An 18,440-nucleotide genomic window follows, 5' to 3' on the forward strand; every position below is an offset into this window, starting at 1 on the left:
TTGCTCTCTCATCTTGTCTACTTAGCTCCTCTATGAGAGGATGACACTTTGTAGGAAGGATGTTTCCTTCTTTTCCTCAGCCTTCTTAAAACACAGTGCACAGTGACTGAAATATTTTTGGTGTTTTGTGCTGTGAAAGGCCAGACATCGCCTGGGCTCAGATTGCATCACTGATTTGAGATTGGTTGACCAGTTTTAAACAATTCCTAGAGACTGGGTTGCTCTGATGGAGGAGGGAGGACAAACTGGAGAGAGGGATTTGCAGTTCTCTACCGCTGGAATAATTATTTGTCAGTCTCTTTTGAGAATGTGATCCTTTCCTGGGATAATGTCAGTAGATATTGCCTCAGCTGGCTCCTTTAGAAGAAAGGAGACCCTCAAGGCTGATTTCCAGAACACAATTCAGGGATGAAACAGAACCTGTTTCTTAGTATCATCGATTTTGTGAGAACTCTCACTCTACTCTGCCTTCTTTTATATCAACTATTTCCAGAAACACATAATTTACTTCTGCACAAAACTTGCAATTCTTTTACTCTACCTGGAGGGTATAGCTGAGGTTTGCTGACTGATGTTGCAGAGATACTGATGGGAGATGAGTTTACAGATCTTTTTTATAAGACCCAGCAAATATTTTACTCCTAGGGGTGTTTGAAATTCCCGCCACTGGAGTGATGGGTTGAATTTTTAATCTCTGTTCACTTTTGGGCCTAAGCATGTTTGACAGACACCTCTTTTTACATATTGCAATGCAATACAGTAAAAAAAAAAAAAAGGCTGGTATTTTAATACTAATAATGCATACTGCTGCTGTAGTCAAAAGGAAGAAAAAACTCCGTTCTTCATCCTCAAATTCATGCTTCTGCTAAAGCTTTCCTCATTTGAGCAGTGATTGCAATTTCTGATTTATCAGCTTCTGTTGTCCTGTTGCCACCTGGGCCAGCTACCAGAAACATCCAAGTAGAACTAGGAAAACAATACAGAATTGTAGAAAATGTATTTTACCTACAAGTCTGTGAATTTCAGAAGATTAATCCTGAAACATAGGACTTCAGCAAATATTTTTTGTAACTTTGATTTCAGATTAGGAATTGCTTAAACACTTTGACCCTTGAGGGCCTTAAAATAGCAAGGCTGGCAGCAGAACTGCTCCATTTCAAATTTCCCAATGAAAAAGAATTCTGCTCAATTTAGCAACGTAGAGACTAATACTTATTTAAACCCAAGAGCATCTTTGAAGTCTGAAAACCCACGTTTTTCGCTAATTAATCTGTTCCCTCCTGGCTGGCAAGCAAATTTATCACCAAGTTAGATTTTGTGGAAAATGCGCAGGAAGCCAAGAGATCTATGTTTGAAGCTGTGTGGTTATGTATAGCAGCTACACACAGTGGGGAAGTGCAATAATGAGATGTGCCTGTTCAATCAAGGGGAAGGCAGTGTTTTGGTCAGTGTGCTTCTCTCCTCTTACACACACAGTGCCAGTGTGCCAAAGTTCTTCTGTCCTGAGGGTGTGGGTGGGTGGTGAATAGGGGAGGAACGTTTTTCTTCTGACTGTATGGTACAGCTCAATGAGATGGTCCTGTAAATGTGGAAGAGTCCCATGAAGCCTGTGGGATGATTGGGATAGCAAGCAATTTGCATACGGATGGGTTTGGAAAAGAGGCAGCCAAACTGCTGCAGACTCATTTTCACCACCTCCTCTACAGGTCAGCTTTGGGCTCCCCATGGGGAACAACTTAAGATATTTTCTCTAATTTGTGAACAGAAGAGACTTCAGGAAAGGTTTATAACCTCTCAATGGGATATAAAAGTACAGACAATTATAGTAGAAAAAAAAAGAGAGGATCTGAGGAATTTGAAGGAGTGAGAGGATTGGGAGTCCCAGAAAACTAGTGAGCCAGTGTAAAGATGATAATTGTAAGAAAACTGATATGATCATAGCTTAGAAAGGAATTTGAGATCCAGGTGAGGGAGGGAGCTGAGGATCTGTAGGATGTATCAGAGAATGTCACTGAATATATTCTCAGCAGATATGTATCAGAGTTTGCATATTTTGTGGCCAATTCAATCATGGTTAGTTGTGGGAATAGGATCCTACAAATTGAATAACATTTTCAGGGAATTTTGGGTACCTGAAAAAACTTTGCAGCAGTGCCAAGTAAACAGAACATGTGATTCTGTGTAAATCTGTGAGTGGCTTAAGGACAGCTACAACAAAGTGCCAAAGAGAAAAATCCCCAACTGGTTTTTCATTGCTAAACCTCTTGGATCAATAGATAATTTGCTTACAGAAGATGATCTCCAGGAAAAAAAAGAACTCACTATTTCCTCGACAGCACCTTTTCCAACTCCAATTACTTGTAATGCAAAGCACCTCTATTTTACAGCTAACAGTTTGTACTTGGCAGAGGTTTGTTTCTGCTTGAATACACAGTAAATGTTGCTCTACCTTAGTACAGCTGGCCAAGTCTTGAGCTGATCCCAGTCAAAAGCCATGGACTTTCGAAACATTGTGACCTTTCACAAAGGCAAACTGCACACACAAAATTGGTCTTACTTTTCATTTAATTAAGTCTAATATTTTTCAGCCTCCAGGATTATCAGGAGAGAACAGCTTGCACTTGCCTGATTTCTTGCCATGTTTTTATATTGTTCGCCTGTGCCTGTGCTTGGGCCACATATACTTTTGGCTCTTTGTTACTGCCCAATGGCAGTATGAAGTCAACAGATAAGGGAAGGGGAGACCTCTGAAAGTGCCCAGCTGATTTGGATTCCTCAGATGCTGCTTCTAATAATGCAAACCATGCTGCAATAATTTCTCTTGGTCCCAGCGACAAATACCACTAGCTCGTGATGAACCATGCCAGTAGGTCCATTTTTCAGGTGCCAAAGGGAATTAGGGAGCTACTAGAAAAATTAATTTTGAGGGGTGAATGTTTTAGCTGCTGTTGAGCATAGCAGGCTGAAAAAACCTATGCCTAAGTGTTTATAGGAATGCCCTTGAGTTTTTACCACTTCCAGTGCAAAAAGACGGTAGAGGGAATTCAGAAAGCCTAAACAGACAAACTGATTATTTCAGTTATGCACAACCTTATGCTTAAACCCTTCTGCTACTTAAGGAGCAAAGAGCTACTTGATGTATGCTGATGATAAGTGTAGATGCTTTCCTAATTGTATTCAGAGTAACTAAGAAGGTTGACATTTTGTCAATCTATGCAAATTTTAGCAGTTCTGGTCCTTCTAGAATGTGTAACTCTGCCAAAATTATTTTATATGGGGAATTTTGACCAACCCCATAGAGAGTGTAACGAGACCACGAAGAGCAGAGTGAACCATAGAGTGAACCAGTGTTCAGGAGAATGAACCAGAGACTGAACTAGTGTTTGAGAGGCCCAGGTGCCCTTTTGTCATTCTTTGTCCACCTTTGTGTGATGCCCTTGACAAGTCACTGAATTTCTCCGTATTTCAGTTTCCAGATCTGTGGCAAGAAAATAACAGTATTTTTCTCTTTCCAAAGTCCTTTGAGGCTTCTGGATGAAAAGCACTCTGAAGAGCTAGATGAGGTTATTTATAATAACCAGGTCTTAAAAAGCACTATTTCATTTATGTATCTAAATAGCAGATGATAAATATATATTTTAAAATTATGCACATTATATGGCAGATTTGAAAATGCTGTCAAAGCCCAGTAAAGATTTGGCAGCAAATCTGAACTCACATTGGTGTTTGGTTACAAACAGAACTTGAGTGCTTTGCTGAATATTCATAGGCACAAAACATATACAACATGCATATATATGTGTACATAAGAATAACATTCATTAATTTGCAGTAATTTTCCATTTTGAGTAAGAAGCATGAAATGGCTTGTGGTCTCAGGGAAGAATTTTGACCACGGTATGAAGTGGTCTGATGCCAAGGTTTCAGTCAGCTCAGTCTTAAGAAAAGAGACAGGAGGAAGCTGGGATTTCACCTCCCTTTTCCCACAGTGCAAGCATAGGCCTGACTCAGGGACAAACAGGGTCCATCTCTGTTCACTCCCCAGCTCCTGATGCTGTCCTGAGTCAGCTGCAATTTGCCTATAAAATCCTACAGCAAATCCATCCCTATTTCTGGCATTTGCATTAAATATTGAGCTGCAGCCTGAAATACTCATAGACACCGAGTCACTGCAAAGTCTGCCCAGACAAGGGAAGTTTCAGGTGCCCTTGCATGCACTATTTAAGTTTTGCAGAATGGATTACATGAGAACTGGAACAAAAAGTCACTGAATATTCAAGCAGCCCGTAAGAATTGTATTACCTGATGCAAAACTGCTGTTGCTGTGGATTTTTGCAAGCAATAAAATATGAAACTTTTACAAAGGTGAAGATTTAGAGATAGTGCTAAAATTATGCCATTATCATCCCCAGGTAACTGTATGGCCTTTAATGAGGTAACAAAGTGTATGAAGCAGAAATTAGTCTAGAAATTAATAATGTTTCTTAATGATCATTAGCTCAAGAGTACTTAGGGCTGGGATTGCAAAAGGAGTCTGAGGTAGTTAGATGCTAAGTTTAATGTGATCTGGGGACTTGGAGGGATTCAACTGCCTGATCTCTTGGGTTTCTCAGAAGCTGTGCTCTGTACACTCACACGTAGTAATGGTCTGTCTGTCTGATATCAGTAGATCCTCCTCTTTGTGCTGTATGTACCGCTTCAGTCTGACCTTGGCTCAGACCTGCAGCTAGAGCCTTTGCCTCGCATTTATCAGAGAAACTAAGTCCTGTCCATTAGATAATTTATACACTGCATCCACTTTCCCATCAGAGTTACCCAGGACACGCTTGAGCTGTTTTGTATCTCTTGCTGTGCTGAGAGCTACAGACAGTGACCCAAAGTCATTATCCTGGCTGCAGGTATTATCCTCATCCCGCACTCTCTGCTTCCCTGCTTGAACCCAGACATCCCGTGGACAGTGGAAGAGAAAACAGCCAGCACCATTGAACTAGGAAACTGCCCCTACATGGCATGGAACGAGCTGCAGTAAGGGATCAGTATGGAAGAGGCTGTATGGCCTTTCCTCAGCTCTGCTGTTTGTCATAAATGAGATAATGTGAGACTATGCCAAGAGGCGACAAGATAGGGTGTGTTGTGTGATATTACAGAAAGGGCATGTCATAAACATTACGGAGAGGAATTAGCTGATGCCCTCATGTGAAGATACAAATATGTGGGCTGTTCATTTATGAAGATTCTGTTGGAATTTTTTCAGATTACCTTCTCTCCACCACCTTTGTTTATAATTTCCTTTTGTCCTTTTCTGCCTTTTTGCAACCTGTACAAACGGTACTATTAACTCAAATCGAAATCCTTTCCATTCCCTTTAGTAGACCTGTTGGGGTAATGCCAGCTGTCCCTACCAGCCAGAAAATCCACCCCACCTTCCCTCAAATAACTTTGAAAAACTCTTTTCACCTCTGCTCCCTATAAGGTCTGGGATTTGAATTCCTGACCTGGTGTAACTCAGTTCAGCAAGGTGTTGCTGGCATGGTCAGCTGAACAGAGATAAAAGAAGCAGGTACAATCTGGCTCATGTAAGATGAGATGCCTTGCTGGTTTGCAGATTAGCTGTTGTGCATTGTTTTACAATTTGTCCCATCTTCTCTTCAATGATGGAAAATCCCATCTCTGCCCTCTTTTGACATGTTTCAGATCTGTTTTCCTGTTTATGTAGTAGATATTTCCAGTTTGTGTGTTACTGAATCAGATCCCCATGGACCTGATTGATAATTGAGAAAATTAAAGAACCTTGAGTTTATCACCCTGTATGGAGCTCATGCCTGTGAGAGTTTTGACTCAAGAATACTTTGATTCAGGAACACTTTCTCTATGCTACTGAGAATGAGAGGTATATAGAGTATATAATGCCAGACAGTGGAGAAAGGAGAAGGAAGGTAAGAGAACTGGACACTCTGCATGCTATGAAATAAAGTGTGCAGATGTGGAAAAAAGAAGTAATCTCCTCTTTTCTCTCTTCAGAGAGTAAATGATGAGCCCAACAGTTAAATTCTATTGACCTGTGCTCACTGTTAGAGAGACATAATGCTCCTCCAGGAAAAGATCTTTGTGTTTATTATGGACTACCATATTTGGTTGCACCAAATACATCAAAATCATCTAGGCAGGATCACAAAGAAAAAATATTTTGTTTTTTACATTTCTACAGAATAAAACTGCAAAACTGCTCTGTGTTTTAAATGATCACTTTTTAAATGAAATGGTATTTCTTCTGTTCAGAAACAACAAGCTACAATGTTATTATTTTCACGCTTTTGTTTAAAATGTGACTATTATTTTTGCAGGATATGTCAGCAGGAATTAGTAATTTTGAGCACCTATAAAAGTGATAGGTTGAACTGATCCTTGACACAACTAATAACTGCCCAAGTCCAGCAATTAGTCATCTATAGGATGAGTATGAAGATATTAGGTAGGCTTAATTGAATACACTCACTGAGAATCAATAGTTCAAAAGATGGTCCTTGCCCTTGATTGCCAATGGGTTGAAATTATTGTAATGTTGTGTTAATTTAAGACTGTTTTCCCTTTCACCTGCTTGAACTCATAGGAATTTTTAGCAGAGTTTCTCTGCCTGCCTTTCTGGAACTAATTTTTAATTTCTGAGGAATTTAAAATCAGTGGGCCAGAGAACAAGAGCAGTGGTTGCAGCATGGAAGATGCAACAGAAGGAAACAGTTTGAAACTCAACCAAAATAAAATACAACAAAAAACACTACAAAAAAGTTGAACCTTATCCTCTAAAACAGAATGTTACCGATCTTAACTATGTTCCAGCAGTGTGGCACAGTTATGACAAAGGCAAACATAGTCCTACCTGCCAGACAGTACCTACTCTCATTGCTAATCTCATGACTGATCCTGGACCACCTTCCTCCACATTAACACTGTGACTGACGCACAGATAAGACTGAACCCTGTCCCCAGCCATAACAGGCTGTGAAGGTGAAGCACCCTGAGCATGCTGGTGCTGCCCACCTCCACAAACCCTAACTCAAGAACTGCTTCTCTGAATTGCTCTAATGGGACTTCATCACAGGGATTCAGGTATTATGTGGCTGGTATTATGTGGCTGGTAGCTTAGGCTGTTAAATAGAGACTGGATTTTGAAAGTTTCCTTCTTTCAGCATCTGAAATCAGTTAGGGGGCAAGGGGGGAACACTTGGTGCTGTGACAAATAAGCACCACTTGGCGCTAAGTCCTGCTAAACTCTTCCTGGCAGCTTTGTAATATGCTCATGCCAAGCAGATGATAAAAGCTGGCAGTTAGAGATATATTTTGTGGTGCAACTCATGGCTGAGAGAAAAGGCTACACTGAAGAAAGCAGCTCATTCCAAGCTCTTATACTGACCTGCCCACGCCATATTTTCTGCACCTCTGTCCTCTATACCACTACTGTCTATATTTAGTGTATCATGTTTTAAAAGTGGAGGTCATCTCTTACAGTGTTTGCAGAGTGCCTAACACAGTGGGTTCACAGTTAGGAACAGACCCATACAACTGCTATTATGACAAAACATAAGCCCTTGGTTGTGGGGTATTCCACAACAATGTGCTCTTAGACTCTCCTAGATTAAATGTTTTTACACACACACCTGCTCTGGGGATCATGCAGAGTCTAAATGGAGCATAGAAGTCATCATGTCACATGGAACAAAAGAAAATTTTGGTAGAGAACAATTCAGTCAGTTCCTTTTGGAGACAGTCCTGCTATGAAAGGCTAAAATTTCAAAAAGTTTCTCCCTTTAATAGAAGAAAAGAAATAGTACTGGGGGTCCCAAATGAAGGGAACCTAATTGCAGCATATTTTTGCAGGAAAACCTTTCTCCAGCAATGCTCTTCTGAAAAGCGATTAGAAGAACAGCCTCCTGGGAGGCCAAATACTAATTTTGAGACAGGTAGTCTAAATTCAGTGTTGCTTGCTTAAGCCACGGGTATTTATTCATTACAATTCCACAGCAGTGTGAATAGCCACTTTAAAGCCAAATGGCGAATTAATTATAAAACTTTATCCCTTAAGCAATGCTATGCACTTGAGTTATGACTTGCCAGTCCTTGTAAATGTGTAGGACTATACTGCTTCCGTTTCATTCTGAGATCAGTTCCAGTGGGGACAGCGGATCAAATCCAGACCTCACATCACTCTAACCTTGTTTTACTTCCTCCACCTGCTTGTGGCTTAGGAGTGTTCCCCAATAAAAGGCAATACAGACTGTACCAAACCAAAGCCAGGAGTTAAAACTGAAGGAGGCTCATGGAAGCTCTATGACTCTACCTTCTCTTCCTGCCCCTCCTCTCAGCATTCGGTGTCTAGCAGGGGTGACAGTGGGAAGATGAAATTATTTTTTCCTGCTTTGATCACAACAGGGTAATTTACTTGTCAAGTCTGCCCAGGCAGAGTACCACTCAGTCACTGAACAAAGGCTCAAAGCACCATGCACCAGGCAGGCTGGTCCTGCTCTTCCACCCACCACCAAATTTCAAACAGTGATCCCTCCCATCCAGATGACTCTGCTAGCAACCAGGAGTCGAGGCTATGTTTGTTTCTGTCATGCTTGGTTGGCTTTTAACTGACTTATCACTTAATTGCAAAAAACTCTGGCAAAAAAGCAAGCTGCCTTCAGCTTTTGGGCCTTGGTTTTTAGTGATATTTTGATTCCAAATGGGCTTTTGATGTCACAGCCAAAAGTATAAAGAGGAGATAGATAAATATGATTTTGACCACCTTCCATGAAGCATTCCTGACTGGGTTAATTTTCTACACAGAAACCTCTCTCTCATTTCCTAGATGGATTTTACTCCTTTGCTAAAGAAACAGCAGAAAAAAACCTCAGCGTGTCATTTAAGTCCTCAAGATTAAGCCAAAATGCCATTTGAAGGATGAATAGGGTTGTGGATAGGAGTATTCTTTTTCTCATACCTTCACTGGTACAATTTTCTACTCTGATACAGCTATTTTATTTTTCATTTCTAGTTTTTTCTAACAGAATACACCGGACCTCTTCTAATATATCTGCTCTTTTATATTCGCCTCTCAACTATTTATGATCAAGTGGAAAGCAGGAAGAACTTCCGCCACCCAGTGGTTCAGTAAGTGACACTTGTGTGAACAACTTTCCTGGAGCATGAGGAGCCAGAGGGATGGAGATTGCACTTCCAGAGCTGAGAAGGTTATACAGAATATGAGGCTTCATGCCTGCTTTCAGATTCCATTCTTACCAGTGACGGTTTGGCATTTTAGCAGAACTCATAAGTCTGGCCAAAAACGGTATCCCAGTTGCAATGGTCACCATGGGAGATGCAGTATTTTCTCCACACAGTTTGCACTCTAGACAAAAATCCTGAACAGAGGATGAAATAATAAAAACAGTGGGCAGTAACCCAAGGTCAATCTTGACAGAGAAGAGAGGGCAAGACTTCAGGTGTCCCACTCCCAGTCTCTTAATAGCGCATTCCTGCTCATGAAATGAGTAGCATCTGCATCCAGCACAGAGGATAACTACCCCCACACCAGCGCTCACCTAGGCACAAGAAGGAGGAAACTCAACTGGTATGCATGTCATGAGTCAGGTCAAGAAATTCTAAAGGTGCATCTCCACGGGATGGTAGTATAATGCACCAGGAAGGCTGGGAACTTTCACACCTAAGGAACTTCCCTTCAGTTTGATTGTTCCCATACTGGGCGGTCAGTGCCTGGCAGAGGGGTAAAATGTGATCAAGAAAAGCCTGTCATCTGTGTAAGTTGGACCACTTGTTGGAGGGCACACAGGGCACTAGGAAGCTCGAAGGACTGTACAGTTTTCCCACAGTGTTTTTCCACACTATGATTGCAGAATCAAGGGAACTGGTATACAGCAGAGAAACACAGTTAGTAATAATACCTTTTACAGATGGAGGAACAGACACTTGGAGAGACATTAAGGGAGTTAGTGGAGCTGGGAATTAGAACAGAGAATAACTGAATTCAAATCCACAGCTGCAAGATGTTTGTCTTCCTTCTCTTGCTCATATGCTTAAAAGGAGAGCACAGAAGAGCCAGTAACACCTTTACCTTCTTTTATGTGGGTAAGGAGTGCACAGAATCCTTCCAGTGGCCACTCCTTAATGGGTTCATCTGAGGTCCCCATCCTAAGCCAAACTCATTTTAAAATTCCCAGCAAAGCTGAAAGTTTGCTCCAGGCTTTGGATAAGTCATTAATTGTTTGAAAAATTTTTAGCTCAACTCTCTCTGGTTTAATCACTTTGAAATTGTTTAATCTTTGACTCTGGCTACCATACAAGATGCATAATAAAAGTATCTGAGATTTTACATGCTGAAAACCACTTTTCATTTATGTCTTATAATTGGTTTGCAGAAAGATGGGCTATGGTAGCGCAGTAAATGTAACCAAGATAAAATGCCATCAGGAATCACTCTTGACATTTGTTTCAGAAACTCAATCACCATGAGCTGCAACTCATTCTCGGAAGCAAATCAGCAATGCTTGTTATTGTTTCATAATTGTTCTCAAAAGAGAATCAGTATAATAATTTCTACCACAGTTACCTCATTTCTTTATAACAGGCAACAAAAAAGCCATCAGAATGGATTAACTTTGCAAAAAAATCCCATTTTGAGTCCACAAGGAAATGAAATACAAACTACCTCCATGCAGCTACTTGAGTTGGCAAAGGACAAGGAAACCATTCAGAAGATATTCAAAATGTTTTTAAATGTCAGGCACATCCTACAGGAGCATTAAGGTGGCCTTAAAACGTGGGAGGTTTCTTTTCAAAAAGCACGTCAGACGCCTGGTTGTATACACAGCTGTCCTGTCTAAATGTCTTGTCAGGGCTATGTATCACGTTCAGAGCTTGAGGAGCTCTTTCTAATCCAAGGCTAGTAAAAAATAAGTTTTTTCCCTGCAAAATGCAAGCAACTTTGTATAACACTGAGAATGATTCCATTAATCTTTGGTTCCAGATGCTTCAATTAAGACAATAACTTAAATCCCACTATTTCAATGTGACTGCAGTTTTGGAATATTAGTTCTTATTCCTTTCATGACATTAACTGTGAAATAATAAAAAGCAATCTTTCACTTATCCTAATTTCCTTTCTTTTTTTTTTTTTTTTCTTCCAGCTTGGCCTGCTTCTGTCACTGTTTACACTACATCAGACATCTTCTGGAGACATTATTTGTTCACAAGTTTTCGGAAGGGCACACTCCTCTGAAAAATATGATAAAGGTACCAATATGTTTATCATTTTTGTAAGAGAGAATATCCTCATATCAAAGAGTCCTTGGAAGGAGATAAGGAAATAAAAATTAATTTATTTTGTAGCTCCAAGAGCTATGTTTAGTCAAAATACAGACACAGGAAAATTTCAGGGCCATGTCCCCAAGGACATGAATTAAAATTAATGTCCACTTTAGTTCCTGCATGTCAGTGTCCACTTTGACTCATTCACCCAAGGGGCTGGTTGTCATGTTCAGGATATTTTTCAGACTGAATCGTATTTTATTATGAGACCTGCTGCTGCAACGTCTAGCAGTGTTGACAGAAATCACACACTACTACCTCTGTGCAACATAAATACAGAGAGAGAGACAGGCCTTGCATTAGGAAGTGAAAATCAAATTACAAGTAGAAAAAAAAAATTCTTCTATAGATGGAGGCCTCAGGCAGGACAATACTGAGCTGGCCTAGTCTTCTGTCTCCCAAAGCCTCCTGAATGTCAGCTGTGTGTCATTACTCATAGGCTTTCCTTTCTTTTATGTCACACACTCTATAGGCCACTTTGTATCATGCTCCCACCCCGTTCAGTGTAACTTAACGACCTTCCCTTTAAATGTTTTGAATACATTTAAGGTTTTAGTAAAGGAAATAAACATATGGCCATGACAGGGGGCTTGACTGAATTCCAGTCAGAGAGGAGCTGATCAGATGCACAGATAGAGATGCATAAGCTAAATAAGCTAAATGGCTTTGGAACCAGAGTGCCGTTTCCAAAGCGACTCATGCACGTGGGAGTTAAAGACCCACAGTTACTGTTCTCACCTTGTGTACCACAGTGACACTGCATAAAAAGATTAAAAAGAGAAAGCCTGACTTGCAGCCCTATTTATGGCATGGAACTGCATCCAGTGGCAGCACAGTGCTCTACTTCAACAGCTACTGAGCATGGGATGCTTAACTTGGGCACACAGAAAAGTTTTATCCAGTCTCCAGGGCGGTTTTGGTTGTTCGACTGGTGGATTTTATTTCACTCTTGTAGAAAGTAAGGGAGCAGTGACTCCTACACAGGTCAAGAACATAATCACATTATCTCTGCTTGGGTTTTACTAAGCCCGTGGCTTCAATCACCAAGCGAAGGCAGTTGGGGTGCTGCTTTTTATCAAGATGATAAAATGGGGTGGAATTTATGGGAGTAGAAATAGTGTGTAGACCAAATATGTTTAAAGGAAGTGTTTTCCTTTATTTTTGACAGAGTTAAACCAGGCCTGTTCACTTTTACTCCTTATTGTTTTGTCTGGTTTAGCATTCTGTTTTTCTAGCTCTATCTTGTTTAGGAATGCTGAATTTAAGGTACAGTAACAGCTCAGCTGTATTAACCAGCCCCAGACTTTTAGAAGAGAAATGTGTTCTTCAGCAGTAGAACCAAAGAATGAGAAAACAAATCCCAATTCCTACAATGGACATAAAACACATTTAACACAATAAGAATAATAAAAAACCCACTATGCTGTGTCCTTTTTTTTTTTTTTCCCTAGCTTCACAGCATCTTAAAAAAAGATATATATTCTGAGACTCACAAAGCCACTGCAAAGTCTCTCAATGGCCATCTGGGTTTTGCACTTACCAGAACTTATGTTTATAAAGTTACAGTTCGTACTTGCTTATTGCTCTTTCAAAAAGATTACCTTTTTTTTTTTTTTTTTTTTGTCTGTTCCAGGGCTGTGCCTTTTACTGGGGATTCACATCCTGGATCGCCTACTACATCAACCACCCACGGTATACACCACCATGTATGTATGAGTAGAACACAAAACTGACCTCGGTTTTAAAAAGTTTTGGGCATGTAACCTCAAGTCCTCTAAAATCAATTGATTGCCCCTCATGAGATCCTATGACTAACCTAGCAGAAATTAGCCTTTACACTCTGTCAGAAGGAAGATTCTTATGTTGGAGGCACCTCTGCTTGAGCCACCAAATGTACGTGCCTGTTCAGCAATGGGCAATCACTGTCCAGTTTTATCAACTGGAAACATTGGCCAAGTGGAGAAAACACAAAAATTTTGCTCATCTTCACAACATTTGTATTAAGAATACAGGAGAAAACTAGAACTGGCTGCAGTTCTTGGAAGAGATGTTTATTTGCTAAAGATATATCCTTTTCATGAAAATTATGATTTTCTTTTTCTTTTTTCTTTTCTTTTTTTTTTTTTTTTGTGAGAAATTAGTAAAAATCCATCCCATACTGCTGATAACAAAAAGATCCTATTTTTTTAAAACTTTCACGTTTCATTCATCATTTTGTTCCCTCTAATCATATTTGATTGTTGCATTGCTGTATCTTCATTTTTTTGTTTGTTTGTTTACTCTTTGAGCCTTTGCTTCTTTTGAGCATAATTGGCTTAAGCTTTATTTTCTGCTGCTTTACTTTCCTTGCTACACCTTACTCTCTTTTCCTCTGTATATTAGATTTATCTATGAGCTTTGGGAACAAAGCAGTTGGTTTGCCATTTTTATTTACACTCAGGTAAATTGGTTTTTTCAATAAAAAATTTCTCATACATGACACTTGCTTTTCTTTCAAAACAGTACAGAAGTTCTGCTTCAAAATTATGTGATTCATTGAAAGACAGTTGAATTTGCTGTGGCTATAACAACAATGCTGCAAACAATATAGGAACCTCCCTAGACACAATTTTTAGTGGTCTGGGCTATCAAATCAGTAGGTGCAGCTTCTTTATTGAGGAAACTATTTGTTCAAGACACAGAAGAAAAAGCTTTTAGAAGAAATATTTCCAATTGCTTGCCACTGCCTTAACATGACAATTATAGGTATTTGATTCTAATGATGGAGATCACCAGCCCTCTGGCATAGTTAGTGGAATCAGTAATACATTGATGGTTTATGTGGGATGCAGGGTAACCTCCACAGCAATGACTGGTTTGGGGACTGGCAAGGAAAGGCAAGATAGTTGCAGAATTTACCACAGGAGTAGTAAATTAAGCCAGGTTGACAAAGGGCCTGTGAAGAACATCTGCTTAGCAGCTGCATGCTCACAAGTTTGGCATGTGCTGGTGGTTCTGAGGAGGTCTTTTAGCACGTGCCCGTGGCATCACTGAGGAGTCAAGTGCCAGCCAGAAAAAAGGGCTCTAAAAAGTGAAGGCTTAATGAGACTTGGTCAGGGAGAGGAGGTATATACATATGGTTTGTGTCCATCAGCTTTGAACAAGGTTGACTTGAGAACTGCAAACCTTTGGAGATGAACATGAACTCAATTTCACTTAGTAAGACTGTAAAATGCCTTCTCAAACAGGTTAGATGTTTGTTTTATTACTTCCTTCTGCATTTCAGAGAAAGTTGCAGGGGGAAGCTGTGAGCAAACTATCTCCCTGGTATGCAGAGTGATAACATGCTTCCAGACATGTACAAGGCCTCTGTGGGCCAGAGAGGGTGGGGAAGGAGAGAGAAAATATACAAAAAGCATTGGAGAAGGCAGGGTATTGCCTTTTTTCCCTGGGGACCATGTGTGTGCAGCATCATTAAAAAGTGGTCCTTGCATCTGAAATAAATCTTTTTTTTAATCATACCACTGCCTTGGCATTCTTGGGAAGAATACCTATGTATGTTTTACCTTACAGAATGGCTATGTATTGGGTTCTCTGCTCATGAGGATAGAAAGGCCTATGGAAACTAGTTGGCCTGATTCTGCCACTGACCTTTACTTCTCTTTACTCTCCTTGCCTTTTCCATTTACCACCACCAGCTGCTTTGACAAAACAATTGGATATATGAAGATGGCAAATACGTAAAAAAAGATAGGTGAAACCTGACTTGAGATCATTGGTGAAGAGACTGGCATTTCAGAGTGCTATTACTATTTGTATAGTCTTCATATTGTGTGTGATAATATCCAATCTTTCTGCACAGCCTGTCAGGAAAGAAGTATTTCTGCTCCTCAGCACTAGATTAATTTCACCCACAGCAAACCATGTGCATACCGTAAAATGCAATTTATCATTTCATTCTGTTTTCTAGCATTTGGCCACAGACAAGTTTCTTATGCTGCCCTTGCTTTTCTGGTACGTACAAAAATGAAGTTTAATTAATGATTGTGGAAAAGGAGTAAATCACGATTTAGTAATATGTAGTAATGCCGCTATGCATTTGTGTATATACATATATATATATATTATACATATACATATATATATATGTATGACCATGCCCACAGTCCTGTTCCTTTGGCTGAATTTAGTGCTAATCTGTTAAAGTATCTCAGTCAGGAAGTCTTCTGCTACTACTTATGTATACAGAGCTTAATGTGAAGTACTGTATCTGAGAGCCATGAGAACATCATCAGCGTTGTTACTACTGAGAATTGTGTTAAAACAAATATTTAGGCAAATTGAAACTTGTGATTTTTAAAACATTGAAGAGTTACATCCTAAACAGACTTTGCAATAGTTCAGTGTATCCTGAATAACTTCACCTCAACAACTATTAAAAACAATACAAACAATCCCTGCCAAAGTGGCTTAAGCCAAGGGAAAGTGCAGCTGACGAAGGACAGCTGGAACTGATGATTGAATGAACGTAATCACACAATGAGACAGAAGCTCATCAGTTCTCACATGGAAACAAAAATTCTCCCTGTCTTCTGTGGCATTTTGCTTGGAACTGCTGGGTGGTGACTTACCCAAGCAAGCACAGGTCAGTATCCAAAACAGTCGGCCTCTTTAAAAGTCATATACAGATCAGTTTCCAGAAATACAACAGGAAGATGGGACAGTAACATGTCTAGGCTCTTTCAGGCAAACACTATTCAGAAAAACATTCAAAAGCTCCTTTAGCAATATAGAAATGCTTTTGTAAATTGGGAACCCTTAAAGATCACAATTTGGGCAGTGTTTGTTTCTGGGGCTGGCCATGCAGTTCTCAGCTTTTCAAGCCCTAATAAGGTATAGCAAATACTCAAATGAAGAAGTTCACACACTCCATGAGTCTCTATAGCCGAAAACAATAACCCAGTACTGCAGAGACAGGAGGTTGTGGCAGTGGTGGGCAGTAGTATGCCCAGAACCTTGCTGTCTGTGCCCTTCCCAAGCTCGGGGGTTATTTGAAAACAAGAAAACTTCTGAATACCCAGTGCTATCAGAAAAACTAGTCCTTGTCAAAGTCTCTACGTAGAAAAAGCCTCCTTTTCTATTGAAACATTCTTCCTTGCCTCAACATAACATGCCCTGCTATAGCTTTTAGGGAAATTGCTGCCATTAAGCAACAGGATGAGTCCTGTTGGGGTTGTTTGATATAAAATACAGCAATCCCCTTCAGATCTGCATCAGCACCTGGTCTGTGGTCTCGGTCCTTACAGTTCTTTTGAGAACTCCCTACCCATGGAAACTGAAACCCTTTCCCTTTCAGCTCTTGTGCTGGCAGATTCCCAGGCAATGATTTTAAAACACCAACAAACAAAATAAAATAATTTGAAGCTGTTTTCACAGGTTTCTAAAACATAGGAATAAAATATTTGGAAGATTTCTTTTTCTTACCCTCTTTTAAAGCTTGTGTTTACTACATATCCTGATTTAAGTGTATACATCTGCAGCTGCCATAAACAATGGTACTGAGTAATATGAAGAGTGTCTGCAGGCCCTTCTGAAATATTCTCATATTTAGAGAAATTAGTCTAAGCTTTGCAGGGATGTTTTTCTCATGGGGTACACATGGCATATAAAGAGGGAAAACAGTATGTAGACTTCAGTATTTTAGAATTGTAAATATATAAGCTTTTCGGTTGAGGTTCCCCACTCCCCCATATTTTATATCTGAGACACTAAGGACTAGCTTACATTTAGCAGTACTTCTCAATGTAGAACATTAACAGTCACATTTCTAGAGAGGGACATAAGAGTTAATTACAGCAGAATGCAGCTGCAGAGTCAAAGGTAAGCCGATAAAAAGCCCTGCAGAAATGCCCTTTGCTTGTTTTACTTAGAATCGATTATAGAATTAGTAGGGGTTAACTACAGTGTGTGAATATCTCCTGCTCCACAATGGTGTGGGCATCACACATTTCAGTATATTGTTGCACAAAATGACTTTTAGCTACAAAACCATTTTCTTTGAAATAATAGTAATCAGGAAAAAAATCATGTTTCTAGCTGATAATGGGAAGTATATAAATTAAAATTACTTCTATTGCTATGGCTAGAGTTACAGCTTTTGATATGGTATTTTATAATAGAATTTCCTTTTTGGCTATTTATTGTTTTACATCTGGTATTTATAACAGATGACCATCAGGTAGTTGTAATTAAAAAAACATAAAAGAACAGAAAGATTTGAACCATAACTACCTATCCATGCAGAACAACAGCTTTGCTAATAGACCTGATTTAAACTCTCCAAATATACCCCACAAAAACCTCTGTCTAAAAGCAGAACATTTTTCAGCAATGCTATCTACAGTGTTCTTTCAGATGACACATTTCAATATAAAATGAAGTTACATATTCTTTCAATTAGTTTTAATTTAGTTTTCAATTTGGTTTTATTTAGTTTTGCAATTTAGTTTTAAAGTTTAAAGTCTTTTTTTTTAATTAATTTTTGGACTTTATGCTTTTAATGTCTCTAGGTTTTAGTATTTTCCTTTTTATTTTAATTTCTTAAAGTTTTTTCCAGCCTTGCAAAATTTAGAATGACAAATTGGGTAAGAAAATGGAACTTTTTAACACTGCATTTTTTCATCTGTAGTGGACAAGTCAGTCTTTAAACCTGGAAATGAATAAGAAAGTTCAATTCATTCTGAAATGTATACAGCATTTTGATTTTCTTCATAGAGCAAGGGAAAAATTAAACACATAAAATTACATAGTTGTGCTGATGGGCCTTCTTTTCCAGGAATTGAAACTGGTTTTCCTACCAGTTCCCACTTTAAATATGGGTAAATATTGGGCTTGATTCTTCAGTAGTTGTAACTGAGGAAGTACTGAAAGCCTCAAGAAAATCTGAAATCATCTACTACTACATGCTGTAAAACCAAGTGGGGAGACATGATGCCTCTTCTAATGATTAAAAACATCTAAATATTAATGACCAAGCTTGAGACGTTGGTTAGGGCTGAAAATGTAAAAACCAGAGACTTGCAGAACCAGGAGTGATA

The 18,440-nt window shown here is 39.4% G+C and overlaps 1 protein-coding gene across 1 annotated transcript in view; it reads left to right on the top strand.

Annotated features, from left to right (window-relative positions):
* The window catches only part of TECRL (trans-2,3-enoyl-CoA reductase like), a 63,631-nt gene that overhangs the window by 39,206 nt on the left and 5,985 nt on the right, over nt 1–18,440 (top strand). The window contains exons 4-7 of the mRNA XM_050338800.1: nt 9,035–9,150; nt 11,184–11,289; nt 12,998–13,070; nt 15,314–15,357. Of these exons, the coding sequence (XP_050194757.1) occupies nt 9,035–9,150; nt 11,184–11,289; nt 12,998–13,070; nt 15,314–15,357 (339 nt within the window). The remainder of the gene's footprint in view (nt 1–9,034; nt 9,151–11,183; nt 11,290–12,997; nt 13,071–15,313; nt 15,358–18,440) is intronic.

The sequence above is a fragment of the Myiozetetes cayanensis genome, unplaced genomic scaffold, assembly GCF_022539395.1.
Source record: "Myiozetetes cayanensis isolate MyiCay16 unplaced genomic scaffold, myiCay2020 scf7, whole genome shotgun sequence".
Lineage (NCBI taxonomy): Eukaryota > Metazoa > Chordata > Aves > Passeriformes > Tyrannidae > Myiozetetes > Myiozetetes cayanensis.